The 26,260-nt window shown below is 39.7% G+C and overlaps 1 protein-coding gene and 1 pseudogene across 5 annotated transcripts; one reads left to right on the forward strand and one right to left on the reverse strand.

The window, feature by feature from the left end:
• Positions 1-819: 819 nt before the first annotated feature.
• LOC138442559 (RE1-silencing transcription factor-like) lies at positions 820-25,984 on the forward strand. Of its 5 annotated transcripts, XM_069594194.1 has the most exons (7): positions 840-1,190; positions 2,087-2,202; positions 2,888-2,908; positions 6,261-6,364; positions 7,354-8,257; positions 14,023-14,106; positions 20,346-25,984. In XM_069594194.1, exons 5-7 carry the CDS (start codon positions 7,363-7,365, stop codon positions 22,361-22,363), a joined length of 2,997 nt encoding a protein of 998 aa, XP_069450295.1. In that variant the 5' UTR covers positions 840-1,190; positions 2,087-2,202; positions 2,888-2,908; positions 6,261-6,364; positions 7,354-7,362; the 3' UTR covers positions 22,364-25,984. The 5 variants fall into 5 exon arrangements, with proteins under 5 accessions (XP_069450290.1, XP_069450291.1, XP_069450292.1 ...); XM_069594191.1 differs by lacking the exon at positions 2,888-2,908 and having other exon boundaries at positions 834-1,190; XM_069594193.1 differs by lacking the exon at positions 6,261-6,364 and having other exon boundaries at positions 839-1,190.
• LOC138442560 (EKC/KEOPS complex subunit TPRKB-like) lies at positions 5,467-6,284 on the reverse strand (annotated as a pseudogene).
• Positions 25,985-26,260: the final 276 nt, after the last annotated feature.

A 26,260-nucleotide genomic window follows, 5' to 3' on the forward strand; every position in this document is an offset into this window, starting at 1 on the left:
TTCCATACTAAGGGGCTTAAAGAGGGCCACTAGGTTTCAAAGCAAACTAATAAGGTATTTTTGGTGAAAACAAAGAAGAAGTGGGTGCAGAAACTGTTCTCTCTCTAGCATATTGCTATGTGTCAGGTATCATGCATGGCTACCCTAGTTTAAAAAAATGGAAGCAGGTTACTCTCCAAAACTTGCTCACTAAGCAGCCTCCACATCCTCACCACCTTCTCTACCCTCTGTAATGCTATACCGAAATAGTACTTTGAAGGTTCAGCAATGACCTGCTTACTCTCCATGTCTAGGGATTTGTCCCCACTGTCCTCATTCTCACAGTTTAAGTCCATGATCTTTCAGAAACATTTTCTTCTTACAACTCATTAACAGATCGAGGTTTTTGTGTTTTTTTTTCTGTTTATATATATATGTAATTCTCACCCCCCTCACGAAGTTTAATACGAAGCTTAATTGGTTAAGGGTGGCTATGGATGGAGTCCTCAAGAAATTCTGAAAGGTAATTTTGAGCGTTTTAGACTTGAAAGGGCGGGTAACAATGCTTCTAAAGTGAAGGGTCAAAGCCTGTAGACTTTTTTTTAACAGCGCTCCAGGGCTGGGAGATAACTTTCTGTTGTTAGTTTATGAAGGAAATCAACAAAGGAAGATGGGCTCGGGTCTTTTTTTACCTAAGAGCCCAAGTGAGACACTGGGAGAACCAGGCGCGGTTAACCCTGGGTGCGCCCTCAGCGCAGCCGGGGCTCACAACTTACTTCGCCCAGGGGCGGGGCGCGCCAGGCGGCTACGCGCGAGGGCAGCGGCGGGGGCGTGTCCGGCGGGCGCGCGCGGGCGGTGAGGGGGCGTGTCCCGGGAGTGGTGGCGGCGGCGCGGGTTGGGTGCGCGGCGCAGCCTCATGTGTTGGAATGTGCGTCTCCCGCGAGCTCAGGGCGCAGGAGCAGAGTAAGCGCCGCCGAGGCCTGGGGCCCCAGAGCCCGCTGTGGGTGGCGGCGGCGGCCCGGACCGCAGGGCGAGAGCCAGCGGCCTGAACACTCTGTGCAGCCCCACTGGGTCTTCGCGGGCCTCGACGGGCCCAGCGTCCAACTTTTCTACCCTTACCCTCCCCTCCCCCGAAACTCCTGCAACAAAGAAAAGTAGTCCGTGAAGGAGCGGCGACGCGGGTCGTCGCCCCTCCTCGCCCAGAAAGGCCGGTAAGCGCGGCGCGGTCTGAGGCACGGTCGGGTAGGGGCGGCGGGTCGGCCGGGCGGCGGTGGCCGCGAGAAGGGGAGGGCGCGGAAGGACGCGGAGCGAGGCGCTGTCCAGGGCTGATTTGCAGAAACTGTGGCTCGGGCGGCGGCGACCGCCGCTTCGGGCGGGGGCGGGCGGCCCGGCGGGATCGGGTTACATCGTCGCCGCCGGGGGGCTGGGCCGGGGGCATTGGTGAGGGGCGGCGCGGCGCCAGGACCCCCTCCCCAGTCGAGGCCGGGCCGCCGCGCGGGCGCAGGCGCCGGGGATGTCTTGTCCTGAGGCCAGGAGCGGAGCTGCTTGGGGCCCTAGTCCTGAAACTAACTTCCTCTCGTGCTCCTCCTGCTCCAGGTCCCGCCGCAGCCCCTCGCCTGCCGGCGGCCCTCGCGTCTTCCGCCCTCCCCGGCCTCTCCCTTTCGCCGGAAGGCGCCGTTGAGTGCGGCCGGGCTGGTTGAGTCAGCCCGGGACCCGGGCGGTTCCGCCAATGGGGCTGGACAGCGATTTCTGCGCTCGGGCCGCCAGGCCGCCCAGGCCCTGCGTGCGGGGTCGTCTGGCCGCCGGAGTTGGCGGGGCCGGGGCGCGCGTCCCGCGGGGCGCCGTGGGGGAGTGAGCCTCAGACTTCCGGGGCGCAGGGGGCCCCCTCTGGCGCTCGGGGCCGGGCGCCTCGGGAGGGCGCGCGGAGGCTCCCGGCCCCCTGCGGAGGGCGAGCCCTGGGCGGGCGAGGAGCGGGGACGACGACGACGCGGCAACTTTGCTCACTCTTCCCGGACTGGGGCGCGCGGGCCGGGAGGGGGCACTCTGGACTGGGAAGACTCGGTCTGGCCCAACGGCGCCCCGAATTTGCCCGTCTCTCCGTCTTCAGTGGCGGGGAGCCCAGGAAACGCTTCAGGACGACTTGGTGTGTCGGTGGTGCAGTGAGCGGGCCGAGGCGAGGGGAAGCGAGGGCGCCGGAGTTTGCGAAGAGCTGCTTTGTGTTTGGTACGTATTTTGAGAAAATGGCCGAATGCCTATTTCAGTCAGGAATGCCGCGGCCGAGGCCGGCGCTGGTGAAGGCAGCACGTAGGATCCGAGCGGCACTTTGGGCTTTCGGGCTGTGCACGGACGGCCTTCCTGAGCAACGTGGGAAATGCCTGTGGGGATGGTAGTTAGGGTTTGGGGAGAATTAGGAATTACGAGTCGCCTGGACTGTTTCGTTAAGGCTTCGGACAGCCTTTGCTTTGTGTGATGGCATTTGATTCCGACTTTCGTTGGTACCTATGACTCAACGAGTTTGTGTTTACGCACTTGGGTGAAACGGATTACTGTTTGTATTTTGGGTTTAGCATTCTTTTTTTTCAATCTTTGCCACCTGTTTTGCTTTTTCTGATTTGTAAGAGAACACCTGATTCGTGAATAACACCTTTCAGATTGGAAACTAAAATGTGAAGATGGTGTATGAAAACCTCAAGGTTTCAAGGTGATCTTGTAATGGCTCCGCTTTGCAAGTGGGCCAAGTCAACCACAGTGCAAGAAAGTTGCTGATTGTGAAAATGAGTTGACTTATATTTTATATGGGGATTTTAAAGTTTCTTTACTTTGATTTGTGAAGTCTTAAATACACCAAACATATCTTCTCACAGGAGAAAAAGTGATTACTTTTTGTTTGTTTTTTACTTTTTTACAGATCAAATAATCAAAAAAAGAAGTAAGTAGTACTTTTTCACAATATAGTTGATCCTTGATTGTTGAATTGTGGGGGTCCACTTATACATGGTTTTTTTTTCAAGGAATAAATTGTAAAGTTTTTGAGCTTTGCAGTATTTTGAAAAGATTAACAAATCAACCATGCAGCCTAGTAATATCAAAAAATTAGGGGGAAGATGTTATGAATATGTAAAATATATGTAAATACTAATCTGCTATTATTTACTACTGACAAATCTAATAGAATTTTTAAATTTATCAAGACTTTTGCACTCAACCGCCTAAGCCACTGCACTAGTGCCATTCATAGAAATGTAAATTGAGATTCATTATTCAATCATAATTGTGTAAAAGTAACCCTAGTACATACAGTACTAATGTCATAATTTTGTGGCCACCTCTTTTTTATTTTGTTGAGCTCGAGTGTTGCAAGTGTCTGCTGAAAATGCTAGGTGAGGCTAATCAGCCCTCTGTCCAGTAAATTGTGTTTTCAGTAAAAAGTCACTACTTGCAGTTTTAGCATATTTTTCATCCTGTTTAGTGCAATACCAGAAACCTTGAATAATGTCATGGACCCATACAAGTACGACTTGTGATACTGGAAGTGCTCCCCAGAAGCGAAGTTGTGTTACAAGAAAAAGTTGAATTGCTTGGTGTACTGGTGTAGATTGATGTCTGCACTTGAGTTTGTCCACCATCTCAAAATAAATGAATCCATACTAATTTTTTTTAATTAAAGAAAAAGGATATTCGTGAAATCATTACTGCAGCTAAAGCAGCAGGCCTGAAAACCTTGCATGTTTTGGGAAATACCTTTTTATGTCAAATTGAAATTTCACTTAAAAATTGTGTTTACTTATTTATTTTTGGCTGTGCTGGGTCTTTGTTGCTGTGCGGGCTTTTCTCTAGTTGTAGAGAGCAGGGGCTGTTGTTGTCACTAAGTCGTGTCCTACTCTTTTGTGACCCTTTGGACTGTAGCCCGCCAGCTACATGAGATTTCCCAGGCAAGAATACTGGAGTGCTCTTTAAAGTAGTGTTGCTCCTGGCCACCCAGAACCGCACAAATTCAACATTAACTATGCTGAAGTGGCCTACTTTCCCTGAGAAAGAACTGTCTCTCATTCTGCCTCTAGATCAGGGAGTCTTTAAGCTCAATAGACATGATACTCTGAAAAAGATGGGAAAGGTTGTCAGTCCTATGGGAGAAGAACCCTGATAGAACATCATGAAAGTCTGAAAGGATTACACCATTGAAGATGCTGTTTTTATAGGAAAAGCTGTGAAGACCATCAAGCACCAGATAGTAAATTCCTGTTGGAGAAAACTGTCCAGATGTTGTGCATGACTTACCAGGATTTACAACAGAGCCAATCAAGGAAATTATGAATGAGATTCTGGATCTCACAGCAAAAAAAAAAAAAGTAGGATGAAGAGTTTTAAGACAGGGGTCTTGGGGAAATTCAAATCAGAAGAATTAAGATAATTTGATGGAGATGAGTGCTTTTTTACAACATGGAGCATTCTATGATATAGACAGTGAAACTAAAGCAAACCGTGTAAGGATTGATACCATATAGGAACATTTTGGGAGAAATGAAAAAGGAAAAAGTCAAACAAAATTGGGGTTCATTTCCATCAAGCTGCATGAATCTGACTCTCCTGCCTTCTCCACTTCCTCCTCCACCTCTTTCACTCCTTAGGGGAAACCAACACTTCCTCCTCTCAGACTGCTCAATATGAATGAAGACTAATAGGTTGAAAACCTTTGTGATGCTCCACTTCCACTTAATGAACAGTAAACAATCATCATGTGGTACAGTTAATAAACTTATCAGTTGTGTATGTCTTGTGAAAAATCTAGTAACTTTATGGCAAGAGTCCTGAGATGTTACTGCGTCATCATCTTAATCACCTAAGTGTTCATTCTGTAGGACATAGTGTGCGAGACTCGTATTGAAGTGGACAGCCTACCCTTATATTAATATAAAGTGATTGATATTTAATATAAAATTAACTATCTGTTTTCCTGCTACTTTAACTGTGCTTTCAAAAAATTACACCACCACATAGTATGCCTTTCTCCTAACTGGCAAAACTGTGTATCAGCCTGTTGTCACAGGTAAGTAGTTTTTTTTTTTTAATGTGACATTTCCAATACTGTGGAACGAATATGATTGTAGTACTTTATGCCATAACATTTTTATAAAGCTTCTTTCATTCGTACATGTGCTAGACTATCAGGATGCAATCATATTGATCACATTAAGTTATCATAAAGCAGTCATATTGTTGCTTCTTTGTTATCAGTGTATAAATGTTATACCCATAAATAAATATAAATTTCATACTGTCTTTTTATTTTTGATGTCTAGCATTAGTAATGTTTAACATTTTTAATTGTATAAGACAATATGGGTATCTTACATATGTATACATAAACTTATGGTATCATAAGTTTATAAACACATTACTGTAAATCAAATACATTACTGTAAATATATTTTTTCTTACAATTTCCCTTTTTTTTGATGCTGGAAAATTTTTACTGTTTCTGTCATCTCACAAAACATCTTTTGTTGACATTCTGCAAGTGATAACATTCAATAATATCCCAAGAGTGTATCTTTTTGATTTCTGTAATATTTATTTCAAGGAGATTTTTTAGAGAAAATTGATGACTTTCTGTCTGAGATATTACATCTTCCTGATTTATATGTTTTTCTCCCTCTTCAATAAAAGCAGTTAGAATTGAAGTGTCATTTGCTGTGATACCAAAATTTTTCAAGGCCTGTGAAGTACTGTTATTTGGGGAGAGATTGAAAATAATTGCAGTAGGTAAAGTTCTTGTTTTCATTTTTCCCATTTTGGAGAGGTGAACAGCTTTGTTTGCTGCCACAAGTATCTGAAATGGATTGACAGTCACTGTTCAGTTCAGTTCAGTTGCTCAGTCGTGTCTAACTCTTTGCGACCCCATGAATCGCAGCACACCAGGCCTCCCTGTCCATCACAAACTCCCGGAGTTCACCCAAACTCATGTCCATCGAGTCGGTGATGCCATCCAGCCATCTCATCCTCTATCGTCACCTTCTCCTGCCCCCAATCCCTCCCAGCATCAGGGTCTTTTCCAATGAGTCAACTCTTCGCATGAGGTGGCCAAAGTATTGGAGTTTCAGCTTCAACATTAGTCCTTCCAATGAACACCCAGGACTGATCTCCTTTAGGATGGACTGGTTGACAGTCACTGTAGGGTTTATTAACTAGCCATCAGTGGTACCTTAGGGCTTTTTTTTCTCAAGTCTCAATTTTTTACATATGTAAATAACAGAAGGGTCATCTTGTATTTGGGGAAATAGGTCCTGCTGAGGTGTTAACTGCATTTCATAGATAAGCAGGATTCAGTACTCCCAGAACCCAAGACCAGCTTCCTGTTCTTGCCAGCTTCTTTGTCACAATTTTGGTGAGTTTGGGCTTACCAGGATGATGTGTAGCCACTAGACTGTTAGCCTACAAAGGCAGAGACTGAGCTGATCATTGCGGGGCTGCATCCCAAGGCCTGGCCTTGGGAGGTGCTCCATAAATAAAGGTGCAGAGAGTCTCAAGTATCACCTGGAAGATCACAATCATGGGTGTCAGGGTGGGTCTCCTGTTCTTGCCGAGCCCCGCCTGGCCTGGCCCTCCTTATGATTTTATTAACATCTTCTTTTCTCTAGCTTACTATATTGTAATAATACAGTATATAATATATATAACATACCAAGTATGTGTTAATCAACTGTCATCAGTAGGCTTCTGGTCAACATTAGGCCATTGGTAGTTAAGTTTTTGTGAAGTCAGAAGTTTCTCTCCGATTTTAGATTACACCAGGGAGTTAGTGCTCCTAGCCCTAACATTGTTCAAGGGCCAATGGTAGTTTATTCTTTTGAAGATAGTTGAGTTCATATGAGATTAAATTCTTGGAGCAATTATTACAGGCTTCTACTTTGCCGACCATACTTTAATCTATGCACAGTTGGCTTTTGGATTTTTTTCCCCTTTCTGATTTAGACCAGTAAACTGTTGAAGGGGGAGTTAAGAGGATAGCAGTTTACTATTCATGTATAGAATTTAAAATATACTTTTAAGTAGCTCTAAAAATGAAGGTAAATTAATTTTTCCACCAGAAAGTAAAAGTGCTTGAGGGAAGACATGCCATGTGTCAAACACTTGATAGAATTTCCTATAGGGGTCATAGAAGTTTCTTTGATGACTGCAGTAAAGAGAATTTGAGATTACAAAGCTATTTTAAAGACATTTTTAATAGTTAATGAAGCTGAATGGGTTTAAAGATTATATGGGGAAATGTATTTTTATAAGTTACAAGGAATTACAGTGATGTTTTGTTTTAGACCAGTAAAAGTTGTGCTTAAAATGGTGCTTTTATGTTTTTTTGTTTTGTTTTGAATGCAGAGCACAGATATGGCCACCCAGGTAATGGGGCAGTCCTCTGGAGGAGGAGGGCTATTCACCGGCAGTGGCACCATGGGCATGGCCTTGCCAAATGACATGTATGACTTGCCTGATCTCTCTCGAGCTGAACTGGCTGCACCTCAGCTCATCATGTTGGCAAACGTGGCCTTAACTGGGGAGGTAAATGGCGGCTGCTGTGATTACCTGGTTGGTGAAGAAAGACAGATGGCAGAATTGATGCCTGTTGGGGATAGCAACTTCTCAGATAGTGATGGAGAAGGACTTGAGGAGTCTCCTGAGGTGAAAGGCGAACCCAATGGGCTGGAGAACATGGAACTGGAAAGTTTGGAACTCAACGTTGTGCAGCCACAGCCTGTGTTTGAGGTAGCAGCTGCCTCAGAAACGTACAGCTCAAATAAAGACCTTCCTCAGGACACACCTGTAGCAGAGGACAAGTGCAAGAACCTGAAGACCAAACCCTTCCGCTGTAAACCATGCCAGTATGAAGCAGAATCTGAAGAGCAGTTTGTGCATCACATCCGAGTTCATAGTGCCAAGAAATTTTTTGTGGAAGAAAGTGCAGAGAAGCAAGCAAAAGCCAGGGAATCCGGCTCTTCTACTGGGGAAGAGGGCGATTTCTCCAAGGGCCCCATCCGCTGTGACCGCTGTGGCTACAATACCAATCGCTATGATCACTATACTGCTCACCTGAAACATCACACCCGAGCCGGGGACAATGAGCGAGTCTACAAGTGTATCATATGCACGTACACCACAGTGAGTGAATATCACTGGAGGAAACACCTGAGAAACCATTTTCCAAGGAAAGTTTACACATGTGGGAAATGCAACTATTTTTCAGACAGAAAAAACAATTATGTTCAGCATGTTCGAACTCATACAGGTAAGAGTACCTTTCTCATTAAGTGTACTGTACACCCCAAAATGGAAAATGTGAAAAATTTCAAACATCTCAGAAGTAAAGAGAATGTCTCACTGCACGCACAGGTACCCATCACCTCTACGCAACAGTTACAAATTATTTTATCACATTTGGCAATCATACCTCCTGTATCAACTCGTACCTCAAATAACAGCTTTATTGAGATATACTCCACTTAGACACAATTCATCCATTTACTGTTAAAATGCATTGGCTTTAGTATGTTCACAGAATTGTGCAGCCAACACCACAATTAATTTTAGTACATCTTCACCCCAAAAGGAATCCCTTCTCAGTGATTGCTGGCCATTTCTCCCCAACACCCCTTAATCACTTTTAAATTGACTCAAATCTGTGTAATTAAAGGGTCTTATTTTTTAAAAGCAATGTTTGTAACTATTGCATTTTTGTTTGTAATTGCATTACATTTTCTTGATGTGACTTGGTACCTTTGAGAACTAATTACTGGTCTGAACAACATAGATAAGGTAACCTAGTACTCCGCTCCTCCCATCAGCAGTGAGAAGGGCTGGGGAATGCTGTTTGCATCAGATCCCATTTGCAGTAGTTGTCACTCTGTAGGACTGAACCGCGTGCTAAAAGTGAGTCTTAGTGAGGAGAGGAATTGATGTTGCAGTGGTAGGCATAAACAAGAAAGCTTGCAGATGAAATTCCATTACAAGAAATACATTTGCAGCAAGATTTCTAAGCTCCAACAGATGGCTTCTGTGTAATTTAAAATCTGGTCAAGACTACTTCGCAGACTCCTTGGAATTTGTTTTAATTTGTAATTAATTGTCTCCAGGCTTTAAAACCATTTTGTTTCAAAAGTGAAAAAAAAGTACAAACATTTTAAAATTACATGGCATAGGAAAGGAGAGTTTCTTGGGAATCCTACACCATTAATCACTTAACTGTTTTAATTAAACAAACTATTAGACTAAACTAACGGAGAAGGCAATGGCACCCCACTCCAATACTTTTGCCTGGAAAATCCCATGGACGGAGGAGCCTGGTGGGCTGCAGTCCATGGGGTTGCTAGAGTCGGACACACATGACTGAGCGACTTCACTTTCACTTTTCACTTTCACGCACTGGAGAAGGAAATGGCAACCCACTCCAGTGTTCTTGCCTGGAGAATCCCAGGGACGGGGAAGCCTGATGGGCTACCGTCTATAGGGTTGCACAGAGTTGGACATGACTGAAGCGACTTAACAGCAGTAGCAGCCACCTCACCAACAGTATCATAAAACAAGTTCCAGATACCAAATATACTTGTCATAAATACTTCATGTTCCTTTAATAGTTTTGTGAAACGTTGGGGCCTAATTTAGGATTGGCCTTAATGTGTAGAACTTTCAGGTAGTAACTGACATATGGAAAAATGCATGAGTTTTACATGTACACATTTATGATTTTTTTAAAACGGTGTTATTGACCATGGTGAATATTTACAAATCTATACTCATATCCAGGCTTCCCAGGTGGTGCTAGTGGTAAAGAACCCACCTGTCGGCACAGGAGACATAAGAGACCCAGGTTCTATCCCTGAGTCAGGAAGATACCCTGGAGGTGGGCATGGTAACTCACTCCAACATTCTTGCCTGGAGAATCCTATGGACAGAGGAGCCTTGCAGGCTAGAGTGACTCAATTGAAGTGATTTAGCACTTACCTAACCACCATACAAGTCATCGTAAAGAATATTACCAGTGTCTTTGTCGTACTAAGTTTTGATTTTATTAGTGTCAGTTATATTTTAATACTTTAAAAATTGTTGAGTCACTGAACAATTTAAAAAATTTCCCCCAAATCTAAAAATGTTTTCAACGATACTAAGTTAGTTGATTTAAGAACATTTTAAATGTTCTTAACATTTAAAAAGAAAGATGCAGAGATCTGGAAAAATTTTACTTTTAGTATAAATTTCCAACTTTTTATGTGAATTTTTTGAAACAAAAAAAGTCATTTATTTGTTTCTGGCTGCCCTGGGTTCTCCTTGCTGTGCTGGAGCTTTAGGGGCTACTCTCTAGTTGCAGATTTCTCACTGTAATGGCTTCTCTGTTGACAGAGCACGGGCTCTTGGCTCATGGGCTTCAGTTGTGGTATGGGGGCTTAATTGCCTCGTGATATGTGGGATCTTCCAGACCAGGGATCAGACTTGTGTCCCCTGCGTTGACAGGTGGCTTCTTAACCACTGGACCACCAGAAGAGTTCAAACCTTTTTTGTTAACAGTGGTTTTTTGTCATTTAATTATAGTCTAGGTGCCTAATTCTTTTAATATTTTGAAAATTTTTTTGTTATAATTAGCATACAGTATTAGTTTTAGAGACAACTACAACATAGTGATTTAACATTGTTGCATATCATGAAATGATTAGGTGACTAATTTTAATGGCTGTATTTTATATACTTCATCATCTATTGAATAACTTTCCCTCACCTTAAGGTAAGGTTGATATTTCCACAATAATATTATGACTTCCATAGGTACGCATATCTCATTTTGCATTTTTAGTGTTAAACTTAGTATGTCTTAATACTTTTAAAAAGCTTCCTTCCCCACCACCCCCCATTATGTTTATTTGTGGTGTTTAAAAAAAAAATTTCAGAATAATTTATTGGTGTATAAATAGAATACTGTTTTGATTATGTAAATTCTGAGGGTACCTCTGGTTTTAAATGCATGCATGAAAATTATATTTATGGAAAAATTAATTTATCTAGTGCTAATGAGCAGAAATATAGAAATGATCCACAGGAATCACTTGTTACTTATTTCTCACTTAGGGAACCTTTTCAGGTTTACTTAGTGGGTCTACTGAGTGCTAAGGGTAAGGTGCTTTTACTCTGCTAATCTTCAGAAAAATTTGCTGAGGAAGCAGGGTGTTTAATTACCAAAGGCCTGAAGAGATGGTCCCAGGGTCACATGCAGCTAAGATTCAAAGTTCTGAATCTCTTTTTATAGGTAATTATCATGGTAAGCGGCTGAAGATTTTTATTTGAATCTTCACTTAAAAGATTTTTCATTTTGTGGGTTTGATATTTAGCTAGTTCACAATTTCTACTTTTTTTTAAATTAATTTTTATTGAAGTACACAAATTCTACTTTGAAAGATTACATTTTGCCTTATGTATGACTGAAAAAGTCCTAGCATTTCTAGAGTATTTATGCCTGGTTTGGTGAGTGACACAGTTGGAAGCAATCTATTTGTTACGAAGAATTTTAAAAGTGAATTATCCTTAGTTGATCCTTCATGTAAATCTGAAAGGGTATTAAATTTTTCTTCCATTCACTTTTTTTGGTAACAGCTTTTCTAATATACAATTGATAAACCATACAAATCACCGTGGATTGAACTATTCTGAGTATTTCATATAAATGGAATCATGTGTGATCTTTGGTGGCTGCCTTCTTTCACTTAGTGTATTTTCAAGGTTTATTCTGTCATACGTACAGTACCTGTTTTCCTTTTATTGCCAAATAATACTCTGTTGTATGGATAAGTAATATTTTATTTATCCATTCATCAGTTAATGAATATTTGGGTTATTTCCAGGTTTTGGCTGTTACGAGTAATGCTGTTATGAACATCTATATGTTTTTGTGTAGATGTAGTATTTTTATTTCTCTTGGTTAAGTATACACCTAGGAAAGAAATCGCTAGACCATATGGTAATTATGTTTAATCATTTGAGTAACTGACAAATTGTTTTCCAAAGTGGCTGCACTGTTTTACAGTCCCACCCATACTGTACTGAGGTTCTGAATTCTCCACAAATAATTCTCCTAACAAATATATTTTAACATCTGTCATTTTGATTGTAGCCATCCTTTGGGTGTGATGTCTTCATGTCTGTGGTTTTGATCTGAATTTTTCTAGTGACTAATGATATTGTGCATCTTTTCATGTTTTTATTGGCCATTTATATGCTTTCTTTACAGAAATATATCAAATATTTTTTAAGCTGTCTTAAAATTCTTCCATGTCAAAGTATGCATTTTGTTGCTATGATGTATTCACAACTAATCTATAGCTACTGACTAATAACAACTGAATAGTTATTAAAAATACATTTAACACTCATCAATGCTTTCTATTGTTTTTGTACTTGTCTTTTCCTTATCCCATTTTTTTAGACACATCTATTACTGTAACTTGGAGAAGACAATGGCACCCCACTCCAGTACTCTTGCCTGGAAAATCCCATGGATGGAGGAGCCTGATGGGCTGCAGTCCATGGGGTTGCTGAGAGTTGGACTCAGTGACTTCACTTTCACTTTTCACTTTCATACATTGGAGAAGGAAATGGCAACCCACTCCAGTGTTCTTGCCTGGAGAATCCCAGGGTCGGCGGAGCCTGGTGGGCTGCCTTCTGTGGGGTCGCACAAAGTCTGATACAACTGAAGCGACTTAACAGCAGCATCAGCAGCATTACTGTAACTTACAAAATAACAACTGACGTTTATTGAGGGCTTTGTGTGTTAGGCACTGCATTAAATGCTCTGCGTATATTTTCTTGATTTAAATTGTGGCTCAGAGGTTAAAGCGTTGGTCTCCAATGTGGGAGACCCGGGTTCCATCCCTGGGTTGGGAAGATCCCCTGGAGAAGGAAATGGCAACCCATGCCAGTATTCTTGCCTGGAGAATCCCATGAATGGAGGAAGCCTGGTAGGCCACAGTCCACAGGGTCGCAAAGAGTCAGACAAGACTGAGCGACTCCACTTTCAAAGATACTTTTACAGAAAAAGAAGCTTGTCCAGAGTCATAATTACTATCTTGTGGCCAAAGAACAGGTGAAAACAAATTATCAAGCCTTTTTTTTTTTTAATGTAATATTCCATTGTGTGAGAGACAGCTGCTTTTATTTTTATTTATTTTTTAATTTTTCTGGCTGCACCCTGTGGCATGTAGCATCTTTGTTCCCCATCCAGGGATCCAAACCGTGCCCTCTGCATTGGTGGTGCAGAGTCCTAACCACTCGACTGCCAGGGAAGTCCCTATCAAGCTTTTTTAAAAAAATATGTTTTGTGGTTGACAGTGTGTGTCCTAAAAATACGTATTTCCTGCCTTTGAGTCTTTTAATTCTTTAGTAAATTACTGGCCTGTCATCTTCAGTTACTCTCATCCCTGTTGGTTAATGATTATAATTGCTTTAACACTGACCTGACTATTTTATAAAAGTTCTGGCTACCACTTGAAAATTTTAGCTTGAAACAATAGCTTCCTCACTCAAAAATGTTATTGCTTGAAGCTAACAATTTCAAATAGTAGTTTTATCATTTATAAAGACCAAAAAAATTACCCAAAATTACTCAAGTCATAGCATCAGAAAATTTGGGTAGATTTTTAAAAGAATATCATTGAAATATAGTTGATTTACAATGTAGTGAATTTTTTTAAGGATAATTATGTTTTTAAAATGTTGCTGATAACCTGATCCAAGATAGTTTTTCAGTTCTTAATATTTAATAACATGTAGCATTACTGTGAAAATTAAAAGGGCTGTGAGAATTTAGAAAGCCAATGATACTTTTTATTAGCAAAGCTGAAATAATGTAGTTATGTGTGTTTTAAATGATCTTTCTAATACATGATAAAAATTGATCATTTTGCCAGGAACAGGGAAAAAAATCTTCAATACTGCATGATATGTATATGGTTGATAAGAATGGTATTTGCATTATTTTATCATATTTGAACACTAATCATTATATTTTTGTAGGTGAACGTCCGTATAAATGTGAACTTTGTCCTTACTCAAGTTCTCAGAAGACTCATTTAACCAGACATATGCGTACTCATTCAGGTTGGTAAGAAATGGGAACTTAAAAAAAAAGTTTTTTTTATTGTAGTGCTTTACAATGTTGTGTTAGTTTCCACTGTACAGCAAAGCGAATCAGTTATACAGTATACATATCTATCCTTTTTAGACTTTTTTCCCATCTAGGTCACCACAGATCATTGAATAGAGTTCCCTGTGCTATAAACAGTAGGTTCTCTTAGTTATCTATTTTATCATAGTAATTCATATATATATGTCAGTCCCAATCTTCCATCTATCGTTTTTAGTAAAGTGCCATTATAAGAAAGTTCTTCTAGACTCGGAACTAGATCCTAAATGTTTATTTATAGCATAATTCTGAAATTAGAATTAAAAGTTAGTGGTCTACTAGGGTAGAGCTGTATTAAATGGAGATTCCTAACCAGGGAGTCCATAGGTGGAATGTCTAAAACTGAATGTAGATGTATGTGTGTACTTTGTCCAGGCGGAGGGTCCTTAGTTGTTATCAAAACTTCCAAGTTCCATGATGTAATAAAAGTTGAACATAGACCAAGGCTGGTTAATCCTTTTTGAACTGCCTCTGCTTTCTCATACTCCCACCCAGCTGCCCTTGCCTCCCTTAGCCTCCAACAGGGCATAACACCAAGTTTCATACTGTGTGGTTACCAGGTTCCAGGGATTCCTTCTTAGCTGCTCAGTTTCTGAAATTTGGGTTTGTTCTCTTGGGAGTTGATAGGGTTTCTGAGGGCTGATTTATAAAGAGCCAAACTTTATTTATTTATTTATTTATTTATTATTTATTTATTTATTTTTAAAGAGCCAAACTTTAAAGAATAGTAGATAACCAGGCTTCCAATTTATTAACCTATAATAGATAAAATATAGGACTATAGCAAGTTGAAGATTTATATCCCCTCCAGTGACTGAAATTATCAAGAGCACCAACCAGAATTGGTCTCCATTATTAAAAACGTAGATAGATGGCAAAGTTAGGTCAATATTGGCATAGTGGTCTTGAATGGATAATTCGTTTTAGTCACACTGGCCCTTGGTGAACACGCACATCTGATCAGCGTATTCTCCTAAATTTAGAATATATAGCCCCGTGGGGGAATTCTGCTAAAATTTTGCTGTGTACCAAAGTGTATATAGACCCAAATCCCTTACCTTAGGATAATAGTTTATGCTGTTTAATTGGATAGCCACTATCCATATGTGGTTACTGAGTTTGTGAAATGTGGCTGGTTTGAATTGAGATGCATACCTGAATTTAAACAATATGAAGAAAATTATATAAAATCTTTTTAAAATATTAATTACATTTTGGCATGATGCTGAATATAGTGGGTTCAGTAAGTAAAATTATTGTTACTTGGTTTTTTGGTTTTTTTTTTTTTAGCCTTTGTAATGTGACTGCTAGACAACTTAAAGTTGCCTCTGTTTTTATTTTATTTCTGTTGGGTATTGCTTTTTTAAGTCAGTCATTAAGACTCGATTACAGTATGAATTCTAATTTGAGCAGCTGTGAGGGATCACAGCATGTTAGTGGCCCTTCTTGACCTTACATGCTTGTCAAGTTTTATACTTTGAATGCTCCTTCTCAATCTTCTTGACTGTTGAATTGAGTCACATAACCAGAAACCTGTTTTTAGTATTACTTTTGGGTGCTTCGTGGTTTCACTTTCTGCGGGTAACATGGATGCTTTGTTGAGGATAGGCCATCATATCCTACTAATATTTGTGCTGTAGCCTTTAAATAAGAGTTTTTCATGACTTAGATCATTTCCATTTTCATAACTATCTTGTGATAGTGTGTGTGTGTGTGTGTGTGTGTGTGTTGCTTAGTTGGGTCGGACTCTTTGCAACCCTATAGACTGCAGCCCACCAGGCCCCTCCGTCCATGGAATTCTCCAGGCAAGAACACTGGAGTGGGTTGCCATTTCCTTCTCCAAAAGGAACTATAGAAAGAAAGAAAGGGAAGTCATTCAGTCGTGTCCGACTCTTAGCAACCCCATGGACTGTATAGCCCACCAGGCTTCTCCATCCGTGGAATTCTCCAGGCAAGAGTACCGGAATGGGTTGCCATTTCCTTCTCCACTTGTGATAATAAGTTCTGTTATTGTCCCCATTAAAGCCTTGAAGAAATACAACCATTTTTTCTGTGGAATGTCCTCTCTTCTGGATTTGTCTTTAGCTTTCTTATGGTATCTTTAGTTTTTCCTAGTTCCCTGTGCCTTGTATAACATGTACACTGGTAATTAAGTCTAAATGCTTGAATTGTAAGTGTCTCAATTGAAATATCTGGTCAACCTTATATTAGTGTCACTGGATCAGAATGACAACACACTTGTATGTTTTTCATTGAATCTGTAATACTATTGTCACTGTATAAATGTTTATCTCTGTTTTACACCAAACAATAATGATTGCCTGAATGATTTTGTATTGATTACTGTTATCTTTTGTTATATTTTAAAGTTGATTTTTACTAGTTGCCATTATAATATAACAAATATTTTTAAAGTGTTAACAATGAGTAGCGGTTACTATTTATTGTATGCATGCTAGGTACTAAAAAATTGAAACTTGTTATCTCAAATCTTAGTACCTCTAGAATACTTAAATCCCAGTTTATAGATTAGGACACTGGTTTTGAGAAGATAAATGTTTTATCTAAGGTTAATTTGTCATTCCTCCAATTTAGAAGAGCTAGGGTTTGGCTTCAGATTTTCACACCCTCATTTTTAGTCATCAGCAGTGTTTACAGAGTATTATGGCTCAGCAAAATGGCTCAGGAAGCTACAGAATAACGAAATTGGAAACACAAAGTATGGAAATAGCAAAGCCACCATCTTTTATTGGATGCCAATAATTTGTGAGTCACTAACAGGAAACAAACATAGCTAGTTTGTTTTGTGTATGAGTGTGCTGAATTATTTCCAGTGGATCCTGTATTGCAAATCATTGAGGCTACATGTCAAATTGGGAAGGTAGCCTTCCTAACTGGGTTGCATGGAGTGAACATCTTGGGTGCTTTCTCTGTGGTCTGGAGTCTGATCTTTACAGGTCAGCTTGGGTATTCACTTCCCTGTTCATCTTTTAGGGAAGAGAAGTGTGTGCTTAGATTAATTTCTGGAAGAGATTAGGCTCCATTGAGTTGGTACATTTTAGCTAAAATGACAAATTAGTTAATGAAACAAAACCACATTGGTTATTTCCTTGGAGCAGTTCCATTCAGGTAGGTCTTCTGAGGCCAAAGTAAGAAGGGATCAGAGTAATGGTGTGGTGAAATATATAGACACACTAACCTAATCAGCTGTTATTCTGTGTTTTATTTGTGTTTGCAAGTAATGGTTTTGAAGCCTCCTCACTTAAATAGTTTAGAGATCCTGATACATTCAGTTTATGTTTGCCATTATATTTTTGTATGTATCACCCTGGATAGTTCCCCCATTCTCCTAGCATAGGAGTTCATTTTGAAAATTTTTAAACAGTATTTTATTAACACATCTTAGGTTTACAGGTCAGTGACTTTATATATGTTTTCTTTTATTTGACTGCCATCTAGGTGAAGACACCAGCTGTTTCTACTACCCTTAGAAAAGTTCCCTCTTTATTCTTCCCAGTCAGTACTCCCCTATTTCCCCTCAACTGATAACTCTGATTTCTGTTAATTTTTTTTTTACTTCTGTAAAATGTTTTTGAGATTCATTCCATGCTGCATTATCAGAACTTTTTGTTTATTGCTGAGTAGTATGCCCCTATTACTGTTTAATTAGAAATTCCCTTTATACTCTTCCTGGGCTCTTTTTGATAAGAATGTGCCTTACATCTGTAATTTATTTAGGAAGAATAAAATAGACATATGACACATTCATAAAAGTAAAATTAAAAATGAGTAAATATTCCTAGAATTGGAAAAGGGAATTAAGTTAAAACTGTTGGTACAGGGCAAAAGAATGTTCATTCAGCTAGGTATTAATAAACTGAAATTGATGAACTGATTTTTCAATACAATAAAGATTTAATGACAATAAAGCAAAAATGGGGGTGGAGTGAAGGAAGTGGTTAAATGATGTCATCATAGTTTTAAGCAGAATCCTAGGAACTCCCATTCCCTGACTGTTTCACACATGGAGGCTTACACCTTACTTGATGCAGGCTGTGTAAATACCCTCATTCATTAGGGCTTATAAAATGACATTTATTTATTTATGGCTGTGCTGGGTCTTCATTGCTGTGCAGGCTTTTCTCAGGTTGCGGTGAGCCGGGGCTTCTCTTGGGGTGCTCCCTGGCATGGTGTCTCTTGTTGGGGAGCACAGGTTCTCGGGTGCACAAGCTTCCACAGTTGTGGCAGATAGGCTCGGTAGTTGAGCCTCTCAGGCCCTAGAGCACAGGCCCAGCAGTTGTGGCACACAGGCTTAGTTGCTTCTCAACATGTGGAATCTTTCTGAATCAGGGATCAAATCTGTGTCTCCTGCATTGGCAGGCAGATTCTTTACCACTGAGCCACCATGGAAATCCAAAAAAAGACATTTTCATTATAATTCTTTAATGAACTCAAATATTTTCCTAAAGTGATCGACTCCATTCAGCTACTCTTTGTATACTCAAAGGCAGAGTTTATATATATAGTAAGGCACGATAAGCACATGAAATCTTCCCTTTTGTTTAGCCATTCTATAACTTAGACCAGTTTATTCCAAAAGTCATGAATTACGGGTAATGTGTATTGACTGTTTGGCTATCTGTCCTATACTAAGTGCTCGGAATGGATTGGATTATTTATAGTTTACAACACTTAAGAGTACTTTACAAATGAGGAAATTGAGCCTTAGAGAGTTTTCAGTACTTTGCTGAAGACCTCACGATAAGTTGCAGAGCCCCATATTTGATCCCTCCAGGTATTTTTATTGTAGAACAAGTTCTTAACAGTTATGTCACGTTTCTTTTCCCCATTCTGTGTCTATATATGTTAAGTAGATGTTTGTCTCCATTTAAGTCATTTAATGGAAAGGACAAGATAGGACCAAGTAGAGAGTAATGCATTGTGTTGTTAGAAATCTGTTGGTAGACTAATATGTGGTCACTGACAAAGGGAACGTAGTCGTAAACTGCATTTTCAGTCTGCCATACCTGAACAAGTTTTTGTGATCTGTCGTCAGACATCTTTTTAATCAGGTAAAGCTTAGCATCTTTGTGGTTTTATCAATGTCTGAATAGTTTTGCTTTATGAAAAAAGATTTGGTGTGAATTTGAGAGTGTTCGAGAGATGAATTTTCATAAATGTCAATTTCCATTTTTCTGCTATGCATTCGATTGGACCAGTGGGGTTTGGATACCGTTTGGTAATATTTGCTAGACTGTGATCTAGATGGGTATGTATTAAGGTAGAATGAGTTAAATCTTATGCCTTTCATTTGGGGGTGGGTGGGAGGCTTCTGGTCTTGTATGTGCCTGTTGTTATGACTTCTTGTTCTTGTTTAATATGCCATATCTATTTGTATGCCCCTTTTCATTTACCTAGTTCCTTTGCCCAGTCTAGAAGAAGGTGGGAGAAAATCAAGAAAAGATGTTTAGCTTGTTAAACTTTTTCTGTAGAATAGCAACTCTGGCACTGGAAAAGTTTGACTCAGCTCTTGCCATAAAGGACAAAGGGTTAAACTGAAAGAAAACATGTTTTGCTCCCTGAGGCCAAGGCATTGTTTTAAAACTTTCACATGGAAGGTCTGGGAGTGTGGCAGAGAGTGTAAAATACTTGAAATTCCATGGTTCATCTTAAATGAATGTATGGGAATTTTGTGTTCTATTCCATTATATGTTTAACTAAAGATAAAAACTTTAAAATTACCTTATCTCTTTGAGTGCCCTTGTCCTAGAATTAACATTAAGAACCCAAGCCCCAAGGGGTAGCCCCCAAAAAAGCCAGGATTAGTTTGCCAGTAATTGTTGTGTACTTCTTGATGAATCTGTGTTCTTTACTAGTGATTAAAAGCATTAGTTAATGAATTTTTGAAATATGATTAATTGAGATAATTATTTTTCCATTTGATATGAGAATCAGTCAAAGGATAGAGCAAAGATATACAAATAAATATGGTAAATATAAGTTGCATGATAAAGTCTTCATGAAATAGTTTTGGTGGTTTTATTTTATTTATATATATATATATATATCTCCACTTCTTGATGAAAGTATTTGAATAAATCTTGAATTCATTTCTTAATGTGTGCCTTCTGTAACATCTCTTGTCTACCTTCAGGTGAGAAGCCATTTAAGTGTGACCAGTGCAGTTATGTGGCCTCTAATCAACATGAAGTGACCCGCCACGCAAGACAGGTTCACAATGGGCCTAAACCTCTTAACTGCCCACACTGTGACTACAAAACAGCAGACAGAAGTAACTTCAAAAAACACGTGGAGCTACATGTTAATCCGCGGCAGTTCAACTGCCCTGTATGTGACTATGCAGCTTCCAAGAAGTGTAATCTGCAGTATCATTTCAAATCTAAGCATCCTACTTGTCCTAATAAAACCATGGATGTCTCAAAGGTGAAACTAAAGAAAACCAAGAAGCGAGAGGCTGACTTGCCTGATAACAAAATCACCAGTGAGAAAACAGAAACAGAGCAGACAAAAGTAAAGGGGGATGTGACTGGGAAGAAAAACGAGAGGCCTGTAAAAGTGGAGAAGAAAGAGAATGTTTCCAAAGAGAAGAAGCCTTGTAGTAATGCCTCAAGCCAAGTGACCACCAGAACGCGCAAATCTGCCATGGAAGCTAAGGAAGTGGATGTGTCCCCGGGAAACAATTCAGAAAAAAGCTGCAAAAGCAAGAAAAGCAAAAGGAAGGTGGAAGCTGAAGCCCATTCCTTACAAGAGCCTGTTAATGATGAGGAACCTGTGACAAAAAAGAAAAAGAAGGCAGAAAGCAAATCCAGAAATAGTCAGGAAGTGCCAAAGGGTGACAGCAAAGTAGAGGAGAATAAAAAGCAAAACATTTGCTTGAAAAACAGTACAAAGAAGAAAACTGTGAGAAGTAAATCCTGTAAGAAAAATAGCCAGCCTGCTCCTAGGAGGCCCACTCAGATGGAGTCTGCTCAGGTGGGGTGTGTGCAGATGGAGCCGCTGCCGTCTCCTTCTCCTCCCCCTCCCCCTCCCATGGTGTGTGGTGAGGTCGAGGCTGTCCAGAAGGGGCCTGTTCACATGGAGCCATCTCCTCCCATGGAGCCTGTTCAGGTGACCCCTGTTCAGATGGAGCCTTCTCCTCCTCTTCCTCCTCCTCCCCCAGAGCCTGCTCAGGTGGGGTCTGTTCAGATAGAGCCTCCTCCACCCCCTCCCCCTGTGGGGGATGCTGAGATCGAGGTTGTTCAGAAGGAGCCTGTTCAGACAGAGCCGCCTCCTCCCACAGAGCCGGTCCCCAGAAGGTCTCCTCGAAAAGAGAACAGAAAGGAAAAGTCCAGCATGCTGAGTGAAATGGCACGGAAGGAGCAAGTGCTTATTGAGGTTGGCTTAGTGCCTGTTAAAGACAAGCAGCTTCTAGAAGAAAGTGCCAGTGCACAGGATCTCTTCCCACCATCACCACCCCTGCCAAAGGAAGAGTTAAAAGGGGAAGAATCGGAAGACCAAAATGTGTTCCCTGCAGGCGAAGGAAATAAAGAAGGCCCTCTTGAAAAAGTGGGAGCAGAAGAGGCAGATGAGAGTCTGGCTGGTGTTGCTGCTGTTATCAAGGAATCTGCCAACACTTCATCCTCTGAACAAAACTTGAATATGCCAGAGGGTGAAACTTCAGAGGATAAACCTCAGGCTGAAGCTATGCTGTGTGCAATGGAGACAGACACTGATGAGAAGCAAGCAGAGAATTTCCCCAGCAGAGACTTGGCAGTTGAAGAACCAGTTTCACCACCGCTGCCTTCTCTACCGCTAGAGAAACATGAAGCCGTGTCCACAACTGCTGTGGCATCACCTCCTGTCACCGTGGCAGTAAATGAGTCTCAGGAAATGGATGAAGACGAAGGCATCCACAGTCATGATGGAAGTGACCTAAGTGACAACACGTCAGAGGATAGTGATGATTCTGGATTGAACGGGGCTCGGCCAGTTCCACAAGAGACCAGTGGGAAAGATGGAAAGGATGCCTTGGCTGTCAAAGTGGCCGAAGGAGATTTCGTTTGTATCTTCTGTGATCGTTCTTTTCGAAAGGAAAAAGATTACAGCAAGCACCTCAATCGCCATTTGGTCAATGTATACTTCCTTGAAAAGGCAGCTCAAGGGCAGGAGTGATGAAACTCTGGTCAAGGCTTCAGTTCTTAGTGTATAAGGTCTCTGACATTTTATACTCATTTGGAGTAGTAGACAGCCTTTTGTTTTTAAAATTAATTACTGTCCAATCCTGATTTTTAAGTGGCACTCTTTTTCTTAGGATTCTGTGTACCTATTGATGTACACATTTTAGTAAATCCAAGGGAGTTAGTATACTAAACCAGCAGTCATCTAAACCTGTTAGCTGTTTAAAAATATTTTTATCTTTTGCCTTTAACTGAACCAAGGATGCCAAGGTGGTGTTAGAGCATTCTGTCACTTTGTTCAGCAATAACTTGTCGGTTTTTTCCTCATGTCTGTCTTCCTGTTCACTTTAGTTTATTCTTCATTCCTTGTTTAGCCCTATAAAAATTGGCTTACTTAAATAGCAAATGACTTGAAGAATTTGCCTGCTTTATTTAAAGTTAGCACTTTAAAATTGTGTTAAAGATGAGAAAATACATTGAATTTGAAGAGAAATTGTGCCAGCAGTAGATGTTCTATCAGTTCAGGTATTTACTTCCTGAGTTTTGATCAATAGGTATTTCTTATTTGTGTATATGTTAATTGTCATAAAAAACACTGATTTTGGTGTGTTTTTTTGTTTTGGTGCTTTAATGGCTTAAGATTGCACTTTTAAAATCTATGCAGTTACATTTTTTTTCCCCCTAGAACTAGCATTTGTGTTGAACAGTAATACTTTATACATATATTTGCATTTTATGTTTTCCTCTTTGGAGGGATGCTTTTAATCTTGTTTGCAAAGGGCAGGTTTTTTTTTTTTCCCCTCTTGCTGCAATTGTCTTGCAGAATATTATTGTGTGCAAATTTCTGAGCAAATGAAATATGTAGGTTCAATTCATATATATGCCAGAGTCTGCATTTCAAATGTTATTTATTTTAAATGGATGTAGTGAAATCATAGCTCTCAGTTTGAGCTTTACAATAAATAAACCACTAGGTCTATATTGAATGGATATTTATCTCAAGTATCAACCATAAGTAAACTTTTGACGTGTCTTAGTACATCTACTTCCTAAAAGTGCAGTGTTAAATCATATCTTAGAGGAAAACCTCATTCGTAGATGGTTGTTGTTTATGTCTACTCCGCTGAATAAAGGGCTGTAATTTTTATTTGGAAACTGCAAATCTGGAACTAGGAGGGCTAAGTACTCCTTCTAGTTACACACAATATGAGTTTGTGAGATTCCAAAGCCATAGCTGTTATACAGAAAACCTAGGATGAGAAAGGTAGTATGAGTGCTGGTAGACCAGCTGCTACTTCCTGTGAATACAGTAGAAAAGGCTGGTGAAACTGAAGTTCAGTCCAGATTTTAAAAATCACGCTTTCTCAGGGATTTCCACCAACTAGTGGGTGTCCTGGCTGTTCCTGTGACTTCCTTTTTCTATATGTGAGGCCTCAAATGAGTTGTAGCTATTCTGGTGTTCCTATGAGGGTACTTTGTATGGAAGAGTATATACTCCCAAACTTTGTTGGTAGATTCTTTGGCCAGTCACCGAAGAGCATGAAAGAATCCAGCAAAGGATTTTTCTTATTGATAGCAGTTACTCATTGTAGTCCAGTAAAGTATGATCCCGATAGGGAGCGTTGAGTAATTTCAACCCTCCCATATTCTTTTCTGAAATTACCACTTTATATTTCATTTATTTTCTTTTGTCTGATGATGTCTGAGAAAGGTTTCAGAGTTTGGCAGTGCAACGTGAAAGATTAGGAAAGGTATTGAAGTATTGGTGGGAAACTTGATAAAAAATCATAGATTGAAGTTTGTTAAAAGACATTTGAACTTGGAATTGACTGGGAGGCCAAAGATACAAAGAAGCAGAAGACTGTTTCAAGACATGAGTAAGTTGTGTGTTACTGGTGTGTGTTTTGTGTGCATGATGGGGATTTGTAAATGATGTTGAATTCTAAGCTCCGACAATCACTGTCAACAGAAGATCAAGCTGCAAATATTTATGTTTTAAATTATAAGGCTAGTTAAACCTTTCTAACAACTATTTTTAATGTTCATGGGTACATTTTGTATGTTATCTTTTAACAGTATATGTGAAAAAATTCATATTAAGTACAAATTGCTAACTGGGAATCAGTTTGGTAAAGAGGTTTTGTGGATTCTTTGATACTTCAAAAAAATTTTTTTTTGACTTCTGGGGAATTTGGTTAATTTTCTTATCTAGATTTTAAGGCTAGAATGCCAAAAGCGAACATATGAAGGAAATTAAAACCCTTTATTAAAGTGATCTGTGAAAACATTGTTACTGGAAATTGAGTGGACTTGAGGCCTTTCTTCCAGAAAACAAGGACTTGATTGTCAGGCCTATATTAGGTTCTGAAACTTAATGCCATGTATTTGTACTTATAAAAAATTGTTTCAATGAAAAGTATATTAGTAATAAGAACTTCTGGTCTAGTTGGGAGTTCTTCCATTTAAAAAAATGTGATATTTACGTGGAACTGTTTTGAGTCTTTTTGTTTTCTCAGTTTCCCCTCCACTGGATAGGACTGAAGCTAGAATTTTCTCTTTTAATAAAGGAATGAAAGGTGAACATGTTATTTGTAAGTTGATATTTAGTTCTAGAGCAAAAGTTGAAAGACTAGAATATGTTATAAGCCTAATCCTAGGTAGCCTTATAAAAATCTCTTTTAACTATCTTCTGAACCTATATTCACATTGGTTTTTAAGATATATTAATTTATATATTTTTTCTCTTCAGAGCTGCTTCTGTGGGGCTGTCCCCCTCTTTTTTTTTTTTTTAAATTGAGGTGTCATTCACAAAGGGCTGCATTTTTTGAAAGATTTCTTACAACTATGGTTGGGTGTTTTACTCTAGTCTTGCAAGAAGGGCCATTCTGACTTTATTGTGACTTTCAAAGTGACTTCTGAAGTCACTTTGAAAGTCAATTCTGAAGTCAAGTGGTCTTTAACTTTGGGGACTATTTTGCATGTAAGTGCTAATTCAGATTTAAGCTTGAGTCATCGTATATCATCCCATGAATATTGACAATGGACAGAATACTTTTCCTATAGTTTCAGTTCTAGACTGAAAAGCTTGGGAAGAAAGTTCATTTTCTTTTTTGCACATATCAGAAAAATAGCTACTGTGCAGAGTTTCCTTGTTGACCTCAGCAGGTGAACTGGACTGCTAGTTTTAATTCAGACTAGATTGGATGGCTTTTAAATTTTCACGTGTATACATAGGCTCTCCCCATTTTCATCCTCATCCATTAGTTTTTGAACTTTATGAACTGGCATTGAGACATTACAACAATGTTTTGTTGCACCAACTTTTGTTAATTTTTACAGTGCAATACATGTTATTTTTCAGAGACAAACCAAAGTTTAATTTCTCAAGGTTCATGCTGTTTACTTCAGCAGCATTTGATGGAAGATCTTTTATATACATTTGTAATAGATGAAAAATAAACCAGACTGCAAATCCTTCCTCTTTCTTTTTTAAAGCAAACCATGTACCAAGTTTTTTGGTTCAAATTGTGTAGGATAAGTTAAATTGCATTCTGTTAACCAATATGCATGTTTCTGTAAGTATAGTTATGTTGAAATAAAGTTTTAAAACATTTTATGGCTTTGTTTATTATTGGTATATCAAGTCAAATTTATTTGGCTGAAATTATGTGTATTAGTGATTTTCAAAATCTTTTACCCATGGTAACAATAACTCACGGTAAGTAGGAAAGATTGTGGCAGACATTGTCCTTTGGGCTAACAGTCCCAGTGGGTAGTACTTTCAAGCCTTTCTTTCTATAATTTGTTTTCTGGGAGGTGGAGCTGAAGGTCAGGGAGGAAAAAACCTGCAGACGATGTATAGGAGGTTTTCCGTAGTAATTTCTTTCTAACT

The sequence above is a fragment of the Ovis canadensis genome, chromosome 6 (genome assembly GCF_042477335.2).
Source record: "Ovis canadensis isolate MfBH-ARS-UI-01 breed Bighorn chromosome 6, ARS-UI_OviCan_v2, whole genome shotgun sequence".
Classification (NCBI taxonomy): domain Eukaryota; kingdom Metazoa; phylum Chordata; class Mammalia; order Artiodactyla; family Bovidae; genus Ovis; species Ovis canadensis.

What these genes read in the sequence shown, in the direction of transcription:
- LOC138442559 (XM_069594189.1), top strand. Translation starts at nt 7,363, where the DNA reads ATGGCCACCCAGGTAATGGGGCAGTCCTCTGGAGGAGGAGGGCTATTC. An exon ending in GCATGTTCGAACTCATACAG is followed by an intron (nt 8,258 to 14,022) that starts GTAAGAGTACCT and finishes ATATTTTTGTAG; the next exon opens with GTGAACGTCCGTATAAATGT. An exon ending in ACATATGCGTACTCATTCAG is followed by an intron (nt 14,107 to 20,345) that starts GTTGGTAAGAAA and finishes GTCTACCTTCAG; the next exon opens with GTGAGAAGCCATTTAAGTGT.